This window comes from Carassius gibelio, chromosome B8 (assembly GCF_023724105.1).
Source record: "Carassius gibelio isolate Cgi1373 ecotype wild population from Czech Republic chromosome B8, carGib1.2-hapl.c, whole genome shotgun sequence".
In the NCBI taxonomy this organism is placed as follows: Eukaryota; Metazoa; Chordata; class Actinopteri; order Cypriniformes; family Cyprinidae; genus Carassius; species Carassius gibelio.
Genome location: NC_068403.1, coordinates 11,353,707 through 11,377,902, shown reverse-complemented (window position 1 = coordinate 11,377,902; position 24,196 = coordinate 11,353,707). Strand labels below are relative to the sequence as shown.

The following is a 24,196-nucleotide window of genomic DNA, read 5'->3' as shown; positions in this document are numbered from 1 at the left end:
TGTTTGCCGCATCTTTCTGCACGGCTGACTTACAGTCCATTCTCACACGTGAAACAAATGAAAAGAGTTGATGTGTTTTAGTGCCTCCTCAAACGGCGGGACACTGAGGCCTAAAAAAGGAGCCTCGGCCATAGACACCTCCAGTGCCACCAAACCAGCCGTGTGCTCCGGTTCGGTCAAACCACCATCTTGTCTGTTTGTTTTGACAAGTGTAATATTTATAGTCCCAGCAAAAGCTTCAGAGACTGTGAGTTATAAAAAAAGATCAGAGGAGGACTGGGGCACCAGCCAGGTCACGTGACCCCTGCTGGAAACCAATACGGCCTGAAAATGGAGAGCTAGATAAATCCTATATCTCTAATGAGGCTCGTAGCCTAATCTTTCAGAAATGTAATTAATTTGATCATCTTTCGAGGGAGCCTTTTCACCCCGAGAGACTTGCAACTGAAGCGTTTGCGAAACGAATAGCCTGTTGAATGAGAGAAGGAGGGCAGTAAGAGTAATGGCCACTGTTTCTCGATCTGGCCTCCATGCGGGACCCCTGCCCCACCCCGCTCTTCGCTCCATTAGCAAAGATATCGAAACAGAGCTGAAAGTTTCAGCGCACACACACTAACACACAGCTGCTGCTGCAGAAACACAGCCAGTCCTGTTCAACTTCCCTGAGATGAAGGGAATTTGAGTATGCCTTGCAAGTGAAAGATGGCCCTGTGCCTTTAAGGGCAAATGCTGACTGTATGCCTCTTTCACTCTCGCCTTTCTTTTGGCCACTCCTCCTTTTCCTTTCCTTGCACTCCCTCTCTTTCTCTCACTGCGTTGCTTCTGTTAGAAGGAGTGAGGGAGAATGGATGCAGTTCCTTATCGGACTGTTTACAGCAAGGAGTTTGTAGGCTATTAGGCAGGTCAGGTGACATGCGGGCTGCCTGTCTGACCCAGACAACTGAGGGTGAAGGTCGCCTGAGGGGGTGGAGGGACAAAAGGGGTGGAAATAAGAAAGAAGGATCGAGTAAGGGAGCGAAAGACAGAGAGAAAGGCAGGCTGCAGCTGTGGACTAAAATAATTTTCAAATGCTTGGCCAGCATCTACAGCACTTATGCTGATGTGATACTGTTTTTATACAGCAGATGAATAAACATAAAAGTTGGTGAATAAAAGATGAATTAAACCAAAGAAGTACATTTTGTGTGGAATGGGTCTATTTCCTCCTCCCAGGTCAGTGGTGGGAGAAACATTTCACATACACTAATGTTCAAAAGTCATAGTAGATTTTTTTTAAAGAATGTAATACTTTTAATTAGCAATGATGCATTAAATTGTTCAAAAGTTATAATAAGGACATTTAAATTGTTTCAAAGAATTGATATTTCTAATAAATGCATCAAAGAATCCTGAACAAACTGTATGAAGGCCACACAACTGTCTCCAAGATTGACAATAACAAGAAATGTTTTATATTAAATCAGCATATTATGATTTCTCAAGGATAATGTGACATTGAAAACTAAAGAAATGGCTGCTGAAAATTCAGCTTTGCATCACAGGACGAAATTACATTTCAAAATCTATTAAAATAGAAAATAGTTATTATAAATTGTAATATATTTTGTAATGTTTGTAAAGTGGCTCGGAAGAGAGGCGGGGTCAGCAGAGCTCATTAACATTTAAAGGAAAATGCTACAAAATGGCTTGCTTCGAAAAGAGCTGTTTTTGACAGGGTATAAAAATTTTTTTTACACCACCACTGAAAAATTTTAACCAAACTATGTTAAAGACTTTTCATTAAGACCCTAAGGAATCATATGAAATGGTGGAAAATGGGCATCCGATGACCTCTTTAAGGTGCATATTTGACTCTTCTGTATATGAAGAGATCTAGAGTGCAATAGAAAAGAGAATAAACAATTCCTACAACACAGAGATTGGGATTTAACTGAATAAAAGGTTTGGAGCACATAATGCATTACAGACTACAGAGAGATGCCATCGCAACATTCGCACATACACAGAAGGCTGAGTCACCCTAACTGCTGCTGTTCTGAACGCACACACACACACACACACACACTTCTTCATCCTGTCACATTGACCCCTCAACTGAACTTATAAGCAATGCACATCCTTAATATACGCACACTATGCTGTCACCGAGACTGAGCATCTTAAACTTCTACAGTCATATCTGAATTACTGTGAACGAGTAAACGGTATTACAAAGTTATATTTACATCATCTGTAGCATGTTGTTAATTACCACAGAAAATATTGTTGAGTCATACTTTGGTTTTTAAAAGCGAACGGAAAATGCACTTACAGTAATACTTATACACCGGAAGCTCAGTGAGAGCTTGTAGTTAAGTTTAAGAGATTCACAGTTAAAACTTTTGTTGTTTAAGTTACTCAATTGTTTGAATCATAATTCCAAGGTCTGACTACTTTTCTATGTGGATGAGCCTAAGGTTACGGTTTATCGGCCGTAATTGTTAAGTCTTGTGGGTGGAGTTTGCTTTATGGACAATTACATCACATACTTTTCATGTTGCTTACTGGTAACCTCACGCTAGAAAATGTGCATTTTGAATGTTTATTCAGGCTGAAGTGTATACAGTAACTTAATTTTTGTTTGTTTTTACAAACTAAAGGATGAGTCATTATGTTTACTTGTAGCCTAAATTTAAATGTATAATTTATTCCTGTTATTGCAAAGCTGAGTTTCCATTACTCGTCTTCTTCAGTGACACATGATCCTTCAGAAATCATTCTAAAATGCTGATTCTGTGCTGAAGAAATATTTCTTCTTACTATCAATGTTAAAAACAGTTGTGCTGCTTTATATTTTTTTTGAAAACCAACAAACAGTTCTTTACAGGATCCTTTAATGTATATAGATAACAACATTTATTTTATATATATATATTTTTTTTGTAACATTAAAGATGTACATTATATACTGTCACTTCGATCAATTTAATACATCCTTGTGAAATAAAAAAAGCCCAAAGTAAAGTTAATTATAGAGATGCAAACAGGTAAGGGGAAAAAGGGGAAAACATTTTTTTTTTTTTTTTTTTTTTTTTGCTTTACATATCGCGTTCATTATAGCAAATCGAATTGCCTGCAATAATGAACGCAATATTGCCTAAGCCTGTCAGTGATCCATGGCTCTGTGTATTATATGTCGCTCCATCTGAAAGCAGGAGATAGAGATTTACTACTAATCATGGAACTGGCTTTACTGACGAGATGTGCATGACAATCACATGCGATTAATTGCACAGTCCTAAATTTTTAGACACCCCTCAAAAAAGTGAGTTGTCACTGAAAGGTAAGGAGTTTGCATCTATGCAATTAATTAATGTGTTCTTCAAATGCCTGCATAATGATTATGGTGTCAACTTTATCAGAAACTAAAGCATAATGTTCAGGAATGATAAATGCAGGGTTAAATTGTACATCAGCCCGAATGTATCCTAACAGCATTCATAGTTCCACTTATAAGACAAACATCCAGTAAATTGAAACATCTACCCACCTGACAGTGCAAACCCACTTATTTTAAATGATTCACAGTGCTGGCTCCGCTTATGTCTTAAACTCTTTCTTCCTGTCTCTTTGGTTAAAACCAACTACAAGTCGGTGATTTTGACAGCACAGCTCTGGTTTTAAAAATGTTGACTAGTGCGGTGCCTCACGATGCATTCTGAGGCCTGCAAGCAAAAGCTGCACACGAAATTTGGCGCCCCTGGTATCAACAGCACAGGATGATGAGTCAACAGCTTTCTCAGAAGAACGAGCCAGAGCATCTTTCTGTGATATACGCCACACACCAAACAGCCTCTCCACAAGCCTAAGCTTCTCTGTAACTTGGAACAACACGACTTCACAGTACTGCCGTTACGGTTCAGCAACAGCGTAGTTCCGAGAATCATCCGCTCCTTCCGTATTGAACCGGCGAGGATGCGTTAACATGTTAGCAGTCGTGCAAACTCACCTCTCTCCTGCACAAAGTAGGCGAGGTAGAGGTCCAGCTCTTTGACGGACACGGTGATGTGATGAGGCTGGACACAGAGAATGGGATTGGAGCACTGGCCGCCTTTGACCAGCCGCTCCCCATCCGTGCTCTCCAGCGGGATGCCTTTGAACAAAATCACCATCACCAGGTCCAGACGCCAGACTTTATCTGCCTGCCGCAGACAATCGATGCGCCTCATCTTCCCCTTCTGGTCAGGGTTCGAGAGGACACAACTTGGAGGCTTCTTCCCCGTGATGGACAGCACAAAGTCCTCCCGACACTCAGGCCGGATATCTTTGCGGAGCTTGGCGAGGAGGCGCGATGCCCACTTCTGTTTGACCTCTGGCTTCTCACCCAAGAGCTCATCCTTGACGGCACGCTCTTCGTCCTTGGTCATCCGCTTCTCATGCTTTTTGAAATACTTGCGCTTACGGGCCTGCAGGTTGAACCAAGTGTAGGCGAAGGCACGCACGTGGGGCAGCAGCGCCTCGATGAACGGATGAAATTCATCCTGGGGAAGAAGAGGAAAAAAGGATGTTATTCATGCGTTTATTCAAAATCTATTTCTGACAACAAAAGCCACATCTGCAATTCAATTCAAGCACAAAGGGGAAATGAATCATCCTGGCTCTTTTCTCTATTGACGCATTTATTGAAAAGCGTTTTTTCCCTATTCATTGTTGTTTACCAAAAGAGAAAACGTAAATTCCAGATAATTTTTTTTATATATATAAAAAAAACTCTTGATGATATTGAAACAGATTTCACAGTTAATTGTGTACAGGGTTTTCTACTGCACCCACAATCCTCCATTGTTTCCATCTTTCACCGAAGCCCCATGTGCAGTCATCATTTATCCAATTATGTTTTGTTGACTATTTTCACTTTCAGTGGTAAGTTTTCAACAACAACAACACACACAGATGTACCTCCCAGGCACGTTGCGAACCGCAGTCCCTTAACCGTTTAGTGCGGCATTCATTTGGTCTGACTAATTACTTCCATATTTGACCATTTCTAAAAGCCTAAACTAGCACCAGACCGTGCTATAAATGTTACTAAAACCCCAACCGAACATTAAACATGCGCATCTATCAATTATCATTAACAAGACTCGAAGCTCTGCGTGCACCACCGTGGCCATTTGTGCGTGTGTGTGCATAAAACAGTCATAATGAGAGCGCTGCTTTACAGTTCTGTGATAATCATCAGCCAAAAAAAATCCCCACATGAGAATGAACTTATGTTCAATAGAAGGGTTTTGCGCTTATGGCAAAGTAATGAAACTCAGGCTCAAGCTGAATGATGTCAGCTGTGGCATCAATATAGCATGACATCGTTACCAGCGTGTCACTTTTGCTTAGGCATAATGCAACCACAGAGAGAGAGAAAGAGAAAGAAATGGCCAAGGGCTGCTTGGCCACAGTAATTCAAACAGAGAGAAATAAGGAAAAAAAGAAAGAAAAAACACAGTGCTCCCCGGTCTGGTTGCGCTGCGAGCAGTGAGCAGGTTTTAAAGGAACATAATGAGACGTGACTTCGGCATGCTGTGGATCTCATGCGATAAGCCAGTTCTGCAGCTCACGGCAGTGAAAGCTCTTAAACTCTCACAGCTGCTCCACAGAAACCATCTCCTGAAACACCAGAAACGTTACTGTCTTCCAATCTAAAACAAGCCTCTCTAGACAGCTTAACACCTTCCTCAAAACACTACCCTCAAGACCACAAATGGTGTGTTGAGAGCCAAAATTGAGCCTTAGGTGAAAAACAATGCAGAATTCAAACAATAAATGCAACTAATCGTGCAGTTTTTAAGGAAATCCATCAGAAAAACTTACACAAGAGCCAGCACTATTACAATATCATTTACTTTGCCAGTGCATTGGTGTTGATGAACAGAAATCAAAAAAGGAAGAAAAGAAAGTCCCAAACATACCTGAATCCATTAACAAATGATGCTTTGAACATAATTTTGTTTGCTTTAGTGCAATAGTTTGATAGCAAAGCTTTTTTTAAGCATTTGTGTTTGCACTTTTTCTGACATGGGAAACACAAAAACTGCCCAGTCCTTGTGCTGCTTCAGAGCTTAATTAAAAAGATTATAAAACATCCTCTAAGAGTGGAAGTTCTCGCTGAAATGTCCTGAAAAAGAAAACCAGATTTAACGTATTTTTTGAACCCAATAGCTACAGCGGAACATAATATGTTTTTATTTCCAGCTATTTAAAGGTTTGTACTGGGAGAAGCTGAACGCAGACAGAGTGCAGTAATTGGGAAGTTGAGAGACTCGTTGTACACACACTCACATCTGTAATCAGTCGACTCTGACAGAACTGATACAGTTACTGAGTAAACTTTCCAAAGATTTACAGCTAAAAACTAAAAAGACAGAAAAAAGAATGAATATAAAAAATTGAGGCTGACAAAAAACAGAAAACCAAGCTGCACAAACAAACACAAGAAATTATGTCCAAAAAAACTGCTAAACCCTCATCAGGTTCAACTGCATGTGTTTAGAAAATGGTAAGGTTGCTTTATTTAGCTATGTTAATGTCCAAAATAGCTTGCCCCAAAATAGTTTCCCTAACTAAATTTGGGTTCATTGAACAAATATTCCAATGGACATTCTGGCTTGAGAACTTAGAAGAGTCTGGACACAATTTTCACCCAATGACAGCACACATTTCCAGGAAGGAAATGCCAGGAGGAAATAGTGATTTCAGCAATAGAGGGAGATTAGAGACGAGCCTGTTTCCCTGCAGACATGTGTGGATGTAATTTCTTCTCTTTAGAGCTCCTTTCACTCCTTTAGCTTCAGCACTCACAAATACACCAACCACTCCAGCAAAAATAAACATTTGTTGGGCATTTTCTCCTTTCCACGGCCTTGGAAAAAGCTCAGAGGCAGATCAAATGAGGCCCAAACCAGGCAAAGACACTCAAAACTGGGCAACTGTGTAATTTCTGCATCATTAGTGGTATACATTTTTTAAACAGGTTTCCTGAACATGGCCAAAATCATATATCACATTATGAGCTGGTAGAATCAAGCACGGGTCATGGATATGGAGAACTCTGCAATGTTATTCAACGCAATGCAATAAAATGCAATGCAAAGAAATGAAAATGAAAAGGTAAATACATAAATAAATAACTAAAATGTGCACCAAAACTGCAGAAATTGAAGACTCACACCAAAAGATATAATTAAGTGTAGGATCAGTATAAAAACATCTTTGCATTGTGCAAGAAACAAATGAACCAATTAACTATTTAAACAATACAAAAATGTAAAAACTAAATTCTGATTGAAGTTGTCACAAAGTAACAACACAAACATCTTTCAACATATTTTTATTAATGTGACAAGTTTAATAGTTCTATAAATATTTTTTTTAAGTTTTAAATATAAATAATTGTAATAATAATTTTCAACTAACAACCACAACACAGCAACCTCTTAACAACAAGTTGTTCTTTGCCTTTTTTGGGACACCTAGTAATTTTGTAAATTCAAATGGTCCGACCTATAAACACATCTACTGCAATATAAACAACACTAGAGCAAAAATTCTCCTGGCTGACACACATTGCAGCCTATATGCACCATCTACATGACAATGAATGGAAAAGGAACTTGAACTTGTGTCACCCACATAAGCACCCCAAACTCAACGTGTCGGATGGCATTAGGCCACAGCTCCAACTTAGCAATATATATTTTTAAACCTTGTGCCTTACTGTTACAGTATTTACAACACCAACATGAAGACGATCAGTGGAGAGCTGAGAAGCATATTGCATTTCTCTCTTTCCATCTCTCTCTCTCTCTCCTGCCTACTCGGTCTTTTTCCATATTAGGCCTGGACGCGCTCCAACGGAATGCTCTGTTTTTACTACAATCAGTCTGAGAAGAGCGTTTTGACTGCATTTCGTGTGCACATTAAGGATGAGAATGTTATTGATAAACATGGCTGATGAATGGCTTCATTATGGCAGATGAACTGAGCATCTTTGATCTGACAGAGGCCGATGGCAGGACGGCTGTGATAGCATAAGGGAAAACTGTGACCACTGAACTGTCCTGAAAAAGCCAGGCCTACCAGCTCTGCTGCTCTCGCTCTGTCTGCCGCACACGCAAACACACACACACACGCAAACACACACACACACACACACACACACAGCTGTATTTATGAAGTAATTGAATCATTTTGTTATTGCGGAGCTCAGGGAAATGTGTTTTTATTCCTGTCCGTTGCTCAGATACCATCTTTATTATGTCTTAAACAGAGAGTGTGACTTTTCTTTTTTTTGCACAAATCTTTTTCCAAGTAGAGACCGAGAAAGAGAAAGAGAGCGGGAATGAAGGAGGGAGGGAGCAGTCAAAAAGATGACAGAATAGGGGTGTTGCAGTCACTCACACCCACACACACACAAAGTATTGCTATGGTCACTCCGCATGTCATAAGCATGTGTCCCGGGGCTGAGCTTTTCCCAGACAGTTTCCCCAAAATTGATTACAAGATTGTTTCCGATGCTGAAGAATTAGAAGATTTCCAAAAGACTCATCATTAGCAATAAAAATAACTGCAGGCTTTTAAAACTACTATTTTAGTAAAACCACACGGAGTGATCAAATAATAACCCAGCTGTTTTCATACTTCTCTATGATTCACCTTTCACCTCGTGTAGAACGTAGTGTGCCAAGGGAAAGAAAAGGACAGCGAGCCTTGATTTTTTTGTAATACTGCAATTTACACAGAATGCCCTCTGAGCATTAACAGCAGACAACCCAACCCCCCATTTTTGGGTGAACAATCCCTTTAATAAAGGTCAAAGTAATTGCATGTATAATGATATAAAAATGTAAAATGTTTTAAATGATTCAAATAGTTTCCCACTAAAACTGCTAAACGTTTCATGTCATCTAACCAAATTTATTTTGCGGACTACTCTATTAGTCCGCATTGTTAACATTGAGCTGAAAAAAAAAGCTAAAATATAAATATAAAAAATTTCAACAAAGCACCGTGTGCTTTAAAGACTTTGCAATTTAACCAAGACAGCAAGTTACATCTCAATAGTCCTTTGTGTGTCTTCCTTTCTAAACACTACTGGATGCATCTGAGAGCTTATCAAAGACAGAACACTGCAGTAGGTTACTCCTCGGTGCCCAGCGGGCTGATGGGAGATGAGGTTCTGAATGCTGAGTGGATCAAAGCGGATGTTCTGTGACTCACACGGCATCTTTCTTTTCCTCCCTCACTCTCTTTTCTGCACAAGCGCTGAGTCAGCCCTCAGCCATGCAGCATCATAATGGAGGGAGGGGAATGCTGGGTAACCAACCTCTCTCAAGAGGAAAGGTAGTGTGGACAATGTGCTGCAGTGGTATTTGGGTTACGCTGTTTGCTCTTTCTATTTAATGTGACATTTGAATTTCTATTAGGGCTGTTAATTTAGAGCAAATAATTAAGAATGTGATATAGCGAGATGCTTAAAACAGGAACACATGACGCAATGGCAAGAGATTCCATTCTGCATTTGACAACATAAAAAAAAAGTTCAAATTAAATTTAAGAACACTTCCTGTATGAATTACCAAGAAGTCGACATATAGTATTATACAACAATTAGACGATTAACATAATCAACTTGATATCTAAATACACTTTCCTTATACATTCAAGTAATATGTAATTTAGAATCTTGTCAAAAATAACTAAATAAAATCTTAAATAAAATGTAATCTAATATCTGATTGTCAAAGTAATGAAATAAAACCCATTTACCTAAATACTTCCCTTTAATCGCATTTATGAAGAGCTCAACTGCTGAAAACAAAAGATCTTTTGATAACATGGGGCAAAAAGATGGTGGGAAGTTTCATTTAATAAGCACAAAGGACAAAGAGGAAAAACATGAATGTATCTCTTCATACTCTAAAACATACTTTTAAAGATGCATGTGACTTCCTATCATTGAATGAAGTCACAGGGTTCATGTTCCCATGACAGCTAAAAGCACCTGTTCCATTAGCATCTGAAATGCCATGAACCTCTCATTGATGATACAAGGAGAGGGTTTGTGTCCTTTAGGGTTTGAAACAAAGATGGAAGAGGATAATAATGCACGATTCAATCTATGCAACAATTAGTGCCTCACAACCACTAGATCTTCACGTCTTTGTGATTTCCAGGGCCGGTTCCTCATGTGTCTGCTAGAACTAAGGGAAGTGGGGGGAAGGAAGAATGTGAGTCTTCAATTAAAATCATTGTTTAAAACATGGGAAAATGTCATCTCTAAAGTAAAAGTGCCTAGTGATGTCTCTTCTATCCAGTAAGCAACCTGACTAACTTCAAACAACCTCCATTGCCCTGATTTGAGCAGAGATTGGGGCTCATGAAACACGAAAGTATAACTGTGTGTGCAAAGAATTCAGTCGTATGGTATTTTCCACTCAGCAGTTGCTTGGTTCATTTGCAGAAGGGGTTGCCAGTTGTGAAAATGTCCCCAAGTTTCCTGGTTTCTAAATGACTGAGGACAAAGTAAATGAACAAAGAAATGAAGCTCTGGGAGGTGTCAGACACCTTGCACCTTACCCACGCAAACACAAACTACAAACTGCGCAAAAGGTCAACTATTTTCTCTGAAATTAGAGAGAAATCTCTCTGTAGTTTTCCTTTTTTGGCCTTATTTATAATACGTGAGCGAAATGAATTTCTATGTAGGCTAAATCAATCAGAAAACCATTCTTATGTAAATTGCTACAGTTGATTTATGTAAGAAAGATTTTACTATTATTTACAAATTTCAGCTTGTGTTGCATGCATGAGGCCAAATGTATTTTCCACCTATTTTTCTCGAATTCATAAAATCAGAACTGACTGCACATTCTTATGACATGAACAATTCATCTGTGCATGTTATAAAAAAAATATCTAAATGTAATGACTTGCTCTTTCTCTTCCTATTTGCATTGCAATCACTAGATAATGTTGACCAACAGACTAATAGCTATTTAGAGACTGCTCCATTCCAGTATGTAACATCCAATCAATTCCCAATGGAAAAAAAATCAAATTCTGCTCTACATTTCATCTTGTTGAATATCCTGTTTCACTCAGAAATGCATGTCACATCACAAAATGGGTTGCAAATGACAAATAACAAGACACAGGCGGATTGTTTGTTACTTTTATGGTTTATTTTCTTTGAATACATATGTTTCAAGTTTTTACTGAGATAAATATATTCCAATTTCACAATCTATTGCTTAGCAAAGAAGCATGTGGTTAGTCTTTCCCTGTTAAAATATTACATAAAACGTCATCTGCAATGCTTTTAGCTTTTGTAATGTAACATAAGCCTATTTCCAAGTAAAACAGAACATTTAGTGAAATACAGTATAAACTAGGATGTGATTTGACTGGATCATGAAAAGTGGCTATGATATTATTAGCTACAATTTTTCACCACTTATGCAGCCCTGATTATTGCCATCTGTAAAAGTAATTTCAGAGGCAGAGAAAAATGATTATGAATATTACAAAAACAATGCTTTTTTGTACGGAATAACACCAAGTGATTAATTACGCGCAATAAGACACAATTATAGTGAACAGGATACGTCTGATCGATGACTTGGTCATCAATCACTATTGTTGAAACGTTGTTGTTAAATATCCCCTTCAAACAAACGTGCCAGCAGTTATTAATAATCCACTTTGTCTTCCTGTCCACTGCAGTTTGGTGAAAACAGTTCATTCCCTCGCTCCACCCATTCACACTTTTAGAGGAAGGGACAGCTGCAGCTTCATCGTCTTAGCATACATGCTGACCGCAGAACCGCAAATACAGACAGCCCAGTGACTCCAAGCACAAACACTCCCTAACAAACACACAGGCCGCAGTCTGTTCTTATGATGTTCGATCATTAGGGACTGGGGCATAACCGTGCTCCTGGGAAACAGCTGTGCCTTCACAGAATTGATTTGTGCAGTGAATCACAAAGCCACACAAATCTTGAGTGTCAGTGCATCTTTGCACTCCACCACTTTCACTCTCTGCGTTGTTCTTTTTTTTCTTATCAGTTTTCCAGCCATTTTTTACAACTCATTTTACTTCTGGCAAACAGGATGTTCATTCAGAAAAAATGAAAGGCAGGGCTTGGTTTTATCCAAGGATTTTTTGAGGAAACGATTTCAACCTTAATACCGTCTCAATATATCACAATCGTTTTTATGCTATTTTCATTTGGGTCATTTAGTATCAAATCAAACAAATGTAAAAAAAAAATAATAATAATTCCCTGGCTCAAATATTATAATTTCACTGGGAAAAAAAATCCAATTAAAAAAATGTAGGGTAAAGATTTACATCTATATTTTTTAACTTGAGCCAATGAAAATAAATAACTTGCCCTTAGGGCAACCAATATTTAACCAACAGTCTGCTTGACCATCAGTCGAAAGTGTGAGTTTTTTTTTTTTAGTTGGTTCCTTTTTTAAGAAATATTACAAAAATAGCATGCACTGATTAAGTGTACACAATAAAAAAACTGTATTACATAACTGTATTTCACACTGACTTTAAGGTTTGGAGGTTTATTAAACATGTTTTACAGCCTAGCTCTCCGGGAGTCCCATTAGCCAAGTATCTCCGACAGTTTGAGCAGCGATTCCAGCATCGAGAGTTTTCCAGACTCATAGGGTAAATTAGAGCAGCAAGCTGTCTGGAAAATGCAATGCACCCATTCCACTTGAGCTATGACCTTTGCATGCCAGAACAATAGGCATCCATTATAGAGGATTAGAAAGGATCGCTGGGTCACCCAAACTACAAACCCAATCTTTGCATGAATCTGAATGTCTCTCACTCTCTTTCTCTCTCCTTCAGCAGACAGGCCCCAGCTGACCACTGAGACAAGCTTAAGCTTGGCTCATGCCTTCATTCACTTTCAATAGCCAGGTTACAAAGGTCATGACCCCAGGATTATCTAGTTAGACATACATGAAAACATCTACATGCATTTGCTTGACAAATCTACTACCAACATCCAACATGCATCTGGTGTTTTAGATTAAACTGATTTGATTGCTAAGAAATAACCAGAGTTCAGTGTCCTGGCCTTATCTTATCTTAAGAATGTATTGTGCCAACTGATAGTGCCTTTGTTTTAGTTTCTTTTTTGCATTTGCGGTCTGCGTTGATTCACTAGTGGCTAATTCACTGAAGGACTTATGTAAATCAGGCAACGCCACCAAAATCTGAAGCATCACTGCACAACTGTGGTCCAGGTTCCTGAATCAGCTCTTTAAAATGCCATAAGCATGCTCATCTACACAATAAGTGCTGCCATGATCAATAGATACATCTCTTTAAAGTGAAATGTTTTTGTTTTCCAATGAGGCAACGGAAAGACAATAAATGCATAATTTACATATTTGTATAATTTACCTACATGTACATTACATTTCCATATTTTATTTTTTGTTTGACACTCTTTAACTCTGGGAATCAAACTCAGGGCCTTGGCATTGTAAGCAACAAATTTGAATAGAGTAAACAGGATGCTAAACTTGAATTGAAAGTATAATATATATATATATGTATACAGTGCCATGAAAATGTATTTGCTCCCTTTCTAGGTTTTTTTGTTTTTCACACATAATTCAGATCATAAATCAATATTACACAAAGATAACCCAAGTAAATACAAAATGCAGTTTTTAAGTAATGATTTTATTTAAGAAGGGAAAAAAGCTGTCCAAACCTGCCTGGCCCTGTGTGAAAAAAGTAAATTAGTTGTGCCATCCCAGTGATAACTGGCAATGAGTCTTTCACATCGTTGTGGAGGAATTTTGGCCCAGACTTCTTTGCAGGATTGTTTAAATTCAACCACATTTGGAGGGTTTTAGAGCATGAATAGACTGTTTAAGGCAGCGGTTCTCAATTCCAGTCCTCGTGTCCCCCTGCTCTGCACATTTTGTATGTTTCTCTTATGGCTTCAGACGTTTGTTCTTTTAGAACATTAAGTGCCCTGCAAAGTGGACATCACAGGGCATTCTGCCATGATTCCAGTTCGAAGCAAACAAATATGTTCCATTCAAAGTGCATTGAAGTGTGCAAGACATTAATTTAAATTGTATTCATTTACCGAGGTATATAAAAAGTTCAGCTTTTGTCTCATCAGTCCACAGAATATTTGCCCAAAAGTCTTGGAGATAATCAAGATGTTTGTTTTTTTTCAAATGTGAGACGGGTCTTTCTTTTCTTTTCTGGTCAGTTTTGCCTTGGAACTCTCCCATGGATGCCATTTTTGCCCAGTCTCTTTCTTGTTGTTGAATACTCTTTTTCCTCTTTTTTTTACGCTCTTGGAGAGATTTTTGTAGGCCAGCCACTCCTGGAAAGGTTCACCACTGTTTCAAGTTTTCTCCATTTGTGAATAATGGCACTAACCGTGGTTCACTGGTGTCCCAAAGCCTTAAAGATGGTTTTATAATCCTATCCAAACAGATACATAAACTTTTTTTTTTCTCATCTCTTCTTGAATTTATTTAGATCGCTGCATGATGTCTTGCTCTTTAAGCATGCTTCACTTCGTCAGACAGGTTCTATCTAAGTGATTTCTTGATTCAACTGGTCTGGCAGTAATCAGGCCTGGGTCTGGCTAGAGAAATTTAACCCAGCTTTCTAAAATAATGTGGTTAATCACAGTTCTTTCATGATTTAACAGGAGGGGGCAATACATTTTTCACATAGGGCCAGGTAGGTTTGGACAGCTTTTTCCCTTAATAAATGAAATAACTATTTAAAAACTGCATTTTGTATTTATTTGCATTATCTTTGTGTAATATTAACATTAGTTTGATGATCTGAATCGGGAAAAAAACAGGAAGGGGCAAAAATCTTTTTACGGCACTGTATATATATATTATATTATATTATAAATTAAAATTTTAACTTCTGAATTCAAAAGAAGCCAATTGTGATAATTCAGATTCTTTTGCCCATTGGCCTTGTTAAATGGGATTGTGAGTGGTTATTAAATTAGACCCGGGATTTTACTCTGAAACGCTGTATATAAGGAGAAAATAGAGATGTGGTGAAAATTAATGAAAGACAGAGTTTTAACAGGGGTATTTCTTTAAAAAAAATGGGGCCTGGGACAAACATTTTATGCGTGATCCTCTTGGCCGCTAGAGAGCGCCTCAGATGACCTGGACACCACATGGAACAGGTGCCGGGGCACTGTCCACAGTTGAACCATGAAGAAGACAGTGGACAGTGGATTCTACCATGTGATGTCTGCAAACAATGACACAGTTACCTCCGGTTACCTCAGATTATTACCCTTCTTTCCCTCACACCCTCGGGTACACACAGTGCACTTAGGCCTCTATATCTCTACAAACAGCCAAGCCACACCTCTCAGTTCAAGTGCATTACTACTGAACTGGATGCACACCTGGTAAACCAACTGTCACAGTTAAGTCCAGCCAATCACAGAGCTTCAGTCTGAATCATTATACGTTTTCAATCAGGTTGATAGCAGTGATCCAAGCCGAGGCATGGTACTCAGTGACTGGCATGCAACCGTAATCCCACAGTTTAGATACAAAGGAGAATGAGTGCATTTTGATACTATAATCCAGCTGTTTTGCTCATTTGATCTTCGCACATATTCATTTAAATACAGAAAGCTTTCTTCAATTTTGTAATGTTGAAAATTGGTAAAAAAAAAAAAAAAACAGGTATGCACAATGTATCTGTACCATATTGTTTATTTACCAAACATTTACTTGAGCATATTCATTTCTGCCTATTTTTACAGATTACCTTTGTCATTATTAACATTCATAACAAAAACAGAATATTTTTATAACATTGTTAAATGTAATGTAATCATTAGCATATCTTTAAATTAATATGTATATATAAAAAAAGATTGTATTTACCATTGACTGGTTATAAGCCATCAAATGAAAATAATTATTGGTGTATCAATGTTAGCACTTAAATTTTTTGTTTTTCCATCTTATGGGAAGATGCAAATTTCCAACATAGTACATAGTTGCAAAATCATTACAATGGAAAAGAAATCTACTGTTTCTCCATTAATATTATAGCAGACTCCAACTGTCTGAATAAATTCTGTTCAACTGATTGCTTTCATAATGTTAAAGGTATCTGTTTTACATTTGAGTTTCTATTCTACAAGACATCATGTGGATTCAAGAAGAATGAAAAATAGCACAGTATTTCAATTCAGTGAAAAATATGCTGCGGTTAAGATTGATTTTATTATTTTCCATACTTATATTGCTACTCAAGGGGAATTATTCTGAAAAAGATTGGACAACTGTACAGCATGTACAATGCAACCTCAAATAAGAGAAAATATTCACCTTTCAAATAAGAGCCAGATCTATAGGCAGACATGCTGATTTTACTTTTTCCAACCATAAAACAACAGAACAAAAAAGACCATCAGATATGAATTATGGATGAGTGTAAGACAATCAAATATGATCAAATGTAGATAAGAGAAACTCAAACGCTTCAGAGCAGGACCATGTGCAGCAATACAAAGGCCTTTTTAAATATAAAACAAAAGATTTGAAAGTAATAAAATGTGTTTGCCAATTTACCCATTAACCATTTGCTATGCCTCTATTATCTTACATCAAACAAGCTTTTGCTCTAAAATAAGTCAAGTAAAGTTGTGTGTGTTTGGATAGTTTTAAACTGGATTAAAAATAAATTATCCACAAATAATGGAAAAGCAGGGCACTTACAATGTGACATATGGTTCCCAGAGGGGATACACGTGGTATTCTTTTGCCGTTTTCCAAAACTTTATATAAACATTGAAAAGGGCATATCATGGATGAATCTATGTGCCAGCCCTTATTACCAAATAAACATACAGAACATCAGTAAAACACTTTTGCTGTCTTCAAAAAGCTATTGCGTAATTAAATTAATTATTTAACAACAAAGGCACTTTGCAGTGACACACATCCTTGCATTTGCCCATTCAAGTATAATATATCTTACATTTTTTGCACTTTACATAAAACATTGCTATGGAACATTCGGAAAAAGCTTGTCTAAATGAACAACAGTAACAAAAAGAGGCGGAGCTTAGTGAGTTCAATTGCACAAATGGGACACACCCCAAAGGTCACTAAAAATGGAAAAAGCCACCAAAGTAAAGGGAAACAGGTGATTTGACTTTACTAAATCAGAGTAGTTAATTAGGAAATGATGACAGAGGTGGGGTAGGCTGTGATGAGACCTTCGGTCGGTCTGCAGGGTCTTGGATGCTGCCTGACCAAAACAGAGCAGGACTCGTTGTCTGTCTCTCTGTGGGTTTAATTACATTAGTCCTGTAATTGAATTTAGCTGAGGCTTCGGCTCGCTCTCTGACAGCACGGTTCTAATCCTGGAGAATCCTGGGAAAACGGACTGGGTTTTCCCTCACCCTCTGAATCTAGAGATCTTTTGGTCTCAGTGTGCCATGGGAGCAGACCAGATCTGAATATCCCAAATCAAGTTAAATCAACTTCCAAGCAGTATGAATAATTTAACGGCTCAAAAAGGGGCAATTACGGATCATTTCAATTATATAAGAGTGAGAACTAACTTTAATTCAGCCTAGTTGGCTCCTCTGGTAGGGGTGAATGGGTTAAACGTTTGTGTTTTTACTCCATGTCCTTACAAAGAAAATCCGTTTAATAATCCAACTTGATTTGTCTCATAGACAACAGGCTCAAACTGGCTTTCAGTCAGACTCTTAAAACCATTAATTGTTCTTGTATCTCTTCCAATTAATCCAGAATCCTGTATGCCAGCTAAGATCCATCTCTGTTGTCGCTTTGCCTTCTTGCAGAAGAGACCAAAGCATCACTGAAATTGCCACTCTAACTCACAAAGAAATATGACAGTTTCAGCTCCAGTTTGCATAAAAAGTGCCATTAGCAGATACAGCAGTTACACCAAATAAAAAATTTCTTTTATGAAGGCTCTATTCAGTGCCATTAAAATGTGGCCATGTCACAATACAGTCCAATATTTTTTCCACTTTAAAAGCTCCACAAATGGACAAAATTATGGATAATTTGCTTGAAAAAGGCAGTGTGACCTGGTTACGCCATTACATCACCGCGGACAACTTCATGATAGCTGAACACAGTGTTCTGATTACATTTGACAAAGTACGTTTACAAACTGATATTTTGGAAAAAAAATTTAAGAAGTTTGGAGATTTGGGAAATAATAAAGAATAACATGTCATTTTTCCAAAGACAAAAATGCACCAATAGGAAGAACTGTCAAAAATAAAATGTTCACTTTTTTATTTGCTATTCAGTTTAAACATTCCACACAAAGTGTATAGAACCAAGTCAATATTTCACCCTAAATTCGACATGATATTTGACAGAAACCAGTACTATGCAGATGAATTCTGAAAGACATGAACTCTGAAAGAGGTGAGATGTCCTCAAAGCTACTGATTTTGAGAGTCATCAGTTGTCTCTCTAGAGCAAGGCGAGAATAATTTCGGAAACTCTTTGACCTGGGCTCTGAGAGTGCATGAACTCTTGAAGTCAGTCTTCCCCCACCAGCAAAGAGTGAGAGGAAGCCAAAACCTGCCTGACCCTTTTCGGACCTTGCACCGCTCAAAAAGAGAAAAAAAGAAAAAAGTTTTTATAGTGCTCTCTCCTCTATTCTGTGTATGCGTCTCTCACTAACACTTGGTTTCTTTCTCCCTTGCTCTCCTCACGGTTACATTCAATTACATAACCAGCTAGGCTGCTAATCTCCATAATCCGAGTCATGCCACAACAGGGCCACGTACAGAGCTCAAGAACAAAGCCTGCACTAAAAACGCTCTCATCTTCCTCTGCGAGAGGCGAGTAGTGGTGAACAAAGCTTTTTTAGAAGCTGTATTAAATGTCATTTCCACACTCAGACAAGGAAACAGTGACTGTCTTCTTTCAGATGATGTGCGTCTAAAAAAGAGGCCCTTTCTAATTTCTCATTAAACTTGTCAGAAGATCTTACAGTTTAAAGACCCAATGACACAATCATTTGTATGATGCTCTTTAAAATAAGAATGTCTTTACAAATTTTATTCGCAACCTATTAGAAAATCATGTTCATGGCTGTGACATAATTCAAATGTTATGTATGCTAAAACATATGTATGCTTTATAAAAATAATTATGTTTAATATAAGAATGATTAATTACATTTAAGCTACATGCCCAAACTTCCTTTTTCATTAGGAAATACTTTGTCAACAAACTAAAGATAACTGCACTAGTCAAGCTCAAAATGCATGAAAAGCTTAAACTAATAACAAACAAAGGTTTGATGAATCATTCAACTTTTTAAATAAGATTTTCATTCATAAATTCTTTCCCCAATCAATGTAATGCCAAGAATGCTCAAATACACTTGGATATATTCTCCAGAAGCAGAAGAAAGATCCTGACAATTCAACAAAACTAAACCTAGCAATAGTGCACTGTTACACATGCACAGAGACACCTCAAACCTGACAAAAAGAGGCCAAAGTGCGTGAGGATGGACTTCAACATCTGCCACGAGACAAGGAAGAGATGAACGGATGTACTATGTTCTCTATCGCTCACAGAGGTGGCAAGATTAACTAACAAAGATCAAAACAATAACAGTCAAAGAGGGAACAATAAAGTATTATCAGATTTGACTGAAAAAACATTTCACCAATCAATATGCTTGTGTGGCTGTGCTCATTTCAAGTCAAATGTGTAATTTCTGAGCCATTATCTGAAAAATTAAATAAAATAAAAAAAAATCAGCAAATTGTGTTAAACTGCACACCAATTAATAATAAACTGTTTCCAGACCCAGAGGGATCCAAATGTTACTGAGCTAAATTGATAAGCAAATGTTGCTTTTTGGAGGAAATCAGCCAACAAAAGGCTTGTTTTGTCTCTTATTTTTTTATATGCATCATTTGAAAATATATCATTGAAAATATTTAAAAAACACAAAAAGCTATACCAATAAGCTATAATTGTCAGTCAGAACCTGTCAATCCTCCTGCAAACCATGAATACAAAAGCTTTCTTTCTCTTTTGTCCTTCCTCGAAATAATCCCATGCAGCCACATTCTTTTCTCCAACGCAGCCCTCACATTGTGATGAAGTGCTGCTCTGGTGCATTTTAAAGCAGCTCCTGCCCTTTATCAAAATAACAAATTGATGGCACTGCATCCCAAAGTGCAAGAGCGGGAAATAATTTACCTATGATTTGACTTTAATATTTCTTTGCTGGAGAAGCACACGGATTTTAACTCATATCTGGGCTGCGTGCCTAGAACATGATTTTGAGTCCAGAGAGAGTGATAGAGAGACAGAGTTTCCAATCTTGCCAATGCCACAAAGTCCAGTGGGCTACTCTTACAGCTTTCCCCATCTATCCGTCTCTCTTTGTCTTGTTTCTGGACACCAGGAGCTTTTCTCAGTGATGACAGCTATTTATGAGTTTATGTGGCGTAATTCACAGCACACAGGTCCAAAAGAGCTCTTTTACGTTCACGCAAGAATCACAAACAGATTCTCGTGTTTTGTCACCCATACTCAAAGGGAAACGATATCTCACAAAATCAGAAATGAACAGATTTAGGAGCTTTCAGTGCTGAGATAAGGCGATGGTGGTTTAACACTGAAGTGCAATTGAGAATGCAAGAATGCCACAAGTTTCTTTCTATTTCAAGTTCCAGCAAAACAAAATTAAATTCATTGCCACGGGTCATTATTCAATTGCATGTCAGCGAAACAATGAACAATGCAGCAGAACCCCAGCGGCATACCTTACAGGTTCTGTTTGCACTGCTTTCTTATTATATCAGGATCTAGATCATCCTTTTTTTCTGAAGAAGGTGTTTTAACCTGCAGCTCGGGGTGAGTGGGCGGACGCATGAATCAGAGCTGTCAATAAAGAGACTGAGCGTATGTACACGTGCAGTGATAAACATTCTCATTATTGTCTTGGCTGAGAACTTGAAAGCCCATCAGGCAGGATACATCAACTCCCTGTAAAATAACACAACAGATTCTGTCATCTTCCGCCTCCTCAACCCACCACACACACATATTAATTAACGACAGCTATATACTCAATCTGTGAAGATAGCATTCTTCTATCAGAACAAAATCTTTCTGATTTTAGACATCTCAGAGCTGGGAAAGAATTTGATCTAAAAGCTCAGCTCTACTCCAGGCCACAGGGATCTTGGTCTTTGCATTTAATGCACAAAAAAAAAAACCTTGCTTATCTTGCAGTATTGGAGAGTCTCCATTACACCACTAGATCTGTGGCATCTTCCTCCAGCTGCGGTCCAGACACACACACACACTTATATGGACTGAAAGCTTGCTCAATGACCCTTTCAAACCATTTGCAACACAGAAGATCCCCTTGATGGATTACGGTTCATAAGGAATGTGTCCAGTGACATGCGATTTTGTGCTTCAGTTTAACATTCAGGTAAAGTTGTGGAACATGAGTCCCAGAGGAATTATATTCAGTTTACTCCCATTTCTCAAAACTTACAATACAAATTGGGTAAGTGTGAAAAAATGAAAGAAAAACATGCCTTTAAGGGCACATAAGTTAATGATGCTCAATAAGTCTGTTCCCGACCATTTAAGCATTTGTCTTGATATATGTCTGCAGATACTTCTACACCAGAAAACGCAAACAAGACATGCATTTGTCCTACAATAACCTTATGCAGTGTAATGTCACCTGTAGGGAATCTGAACCACAGGCAGAGCTCTCTGTGGCATTCAATCACAAAGAGAAAAAGAGAAGAAAAACATCTTCACGAAATAGGGAATTGTGTCGCGCAGTGTTCCAACAGCGGCTCTGGAGAGCAGTGGAGAGGTGTAAATCAGGCACAGCGAGCTGCCTGCAGACCTCGTGCAAGCAGGCAAGGGAAGCGACAGCCAAAAAAAAATCCCCCGCATCTGTTCAAACTCAAATACAGAATATGTTAAAGCATCAAAAGTTTTTTATAATGCAATAATTGCAGTTAATGCACAACAGAACATTGTTCCTGTAGCTCAATTGGTAGAGCATTGGCAAGGTTGGGGGTTTGATTCCCCGGGAACACATGATAGGTCAAAATTGATAGCCTGAATGCACTGTAAGTCACTTTGGATAAAAGCGTCTGCTAAATGCATAAATTTAATTTAATTTAATTTAACAGAATTGTTGATGAACTACATAGCAGAGCTATTTTGGATTGCCATCTATCTATCTATCTACATTTCAACAACATATTTTTTATTTATACAATATATTTGAAAATATTTGTTCCTTGGATCAGAGAAAACTACTTTTGCAGAACATATGACTTTTATCTACAACACAACGTAGTATTCCTTACATTCGGATAGTGTCAGGCATGTGGCAAAAATCGAATCCGACTAACAAATGTATGACCGGAAAAGCACCGCCACAGTAGTGGAGAAGCAGAGGTAGATTTAGAGATCTCTTAAATAAACAGCCCGCTGCACCCTGCCACGCCAGCACTGCTCTTCTTGATCGCCTTCCAGTTGGAAACATTTCTTAAAGCCTTCCCAGCAGAGCCGACTCTGCCAAGAGCGGAGGTTCTTCTGAAAATGACCTACTACTGTGACTCCAAACCCTGGGGCAGAAGACAAAAACTCTCTCCGTGCTGGAGAGAAAGCAGCGGCTCTGCCAGCATCTAAGCCCGTAACATACAGAAAAGAAAAAAATATCGATTTAAACATCTGCACAGGTCAAAATAAAAAAAAAATGTTTCTTGTGAGGGTAAGAGCATTCTGCCTCTGACTCGAACTATGAATTATGCGATCTCTTCCAACACAGCGGTACTTGCGGTGCGGAATAAAACATCATTTCGAGGGAAGAATTTTGTCTTTGCACTGTTGATTAATCTATTCCAGAGATTTGAGCAGTTTTTGTAAGGCTCATTTAAAAAAGGAGACCCCAGAGGGTGATTCAGGCACTATGTAACAAAAATAAACGTATTTTCTGCTGTTATACACTGGCATGGATGAGAGAGCGAAGCTGTGGGCTCAGGTGGAATTCAAACACATCTTCATAAAGTAAATATTTAGGGTTGCTCACCATTCTCCCCGCAGAGGAACCTGGGTGTGATATGAAATGCAGCCAACCTTCCACAGACATCTCCAGCCCTGGCCACATGAAGTCCTCTACTCATGCCAAGAGCTGGGGCCTTTATAACTGAGGCTACTCTTTGTGCCCGACTCCCCTCCTCTCCTCTCCCCTCCCCTAAAAATCTCCTCGATGTCCTCTAATGAATATCAGCCACTAGGATCAACACATGAAAGCCAATGCTCCACTTAAGATTCTGACCCTTTTTTCCAAAATGCTCCCTGACACAAATAAGCAGCCGAATGTTTGAAAAAGTTGTGCTAAATGCATGCTGGATGGCAAGCGAGGAAGAGCGGGTGATCAAAACAGCTTAATTAATCTGTTAAACGGGCACATTGGGAGCTGCTGCACTGGGACGCGGCCATGACTGTGCCACTCAGGGCTGTCAGACGAAAGTGGGGCATGCATTTCTGAGCTGAACGAAAGAGCAAACACTCTCTCCTGACGAAAAAAACTTGGGCGGGCAGGCGCACTCACACACACACACACGTGGATCGAGAGAGGACTGGTGGATTTACACCGCGGGGGTGTTCTGGGCCGTTTGAGAGCCCAGTAGCGGCACTTCAAAAACAAAGTGCCCAACCATGGAGAGGGGTGGAGAACATTTCAGTGCTCATTACATCAGGACCTAGTTAGACTGGCTTGTCATGCGCATGTAACTTGTAAAGATGAGCAAAACTAACATACTGATAAGAATCGCCAAAATAAATAACAGACTATGCATGCATTCATGTAGAGAACAAAACATTTATATAACCAAATCGTTTCAAGCTCAACTGAGAGAAAAAGCTCTCAGTTCTGGAATATTTTGCACGGAAATATGAAAACTAAAACGCTCTTGTAAAAAAAAAAGAAAAAAAACAAGCCAACGCAGAGCAGGTCTCATTATCAACACAATTTCAGATGTTATAGTATTTTGTCGGTCAGTGCAGTCGAGTTAGTGTGTCTCAGAAAGGCTCGACG

At 38.5% G+C, this 24,196-nt stretch overlaps 1 protein-coding gene across 4 annotated transcripts in view; it reads right to left on the bottom strand.

Moving 5' to 3' along the window:
• Nucleotides 1-24,196, bottom strand: part of nfic (nuclear factor I/C) — a 95,625-nt gene that overhangs the window by 65,546 nt on the left and 5,883 nt on the right. For all 4 annotated transcript variants that reach the window (XM_052563754.1, XM_052563753.1, XM_052563756.1 and 1 more), the window contains exon 2: nt 3,989-4,520. In XM_052563754.1, the coding sequence (XP_052419714.1) occupies nt 3,989-4,520 (532 nt within the window). The remainder of the gene's footprint in view (nt 1-3,988; nt 4,521-24,196) is intronic.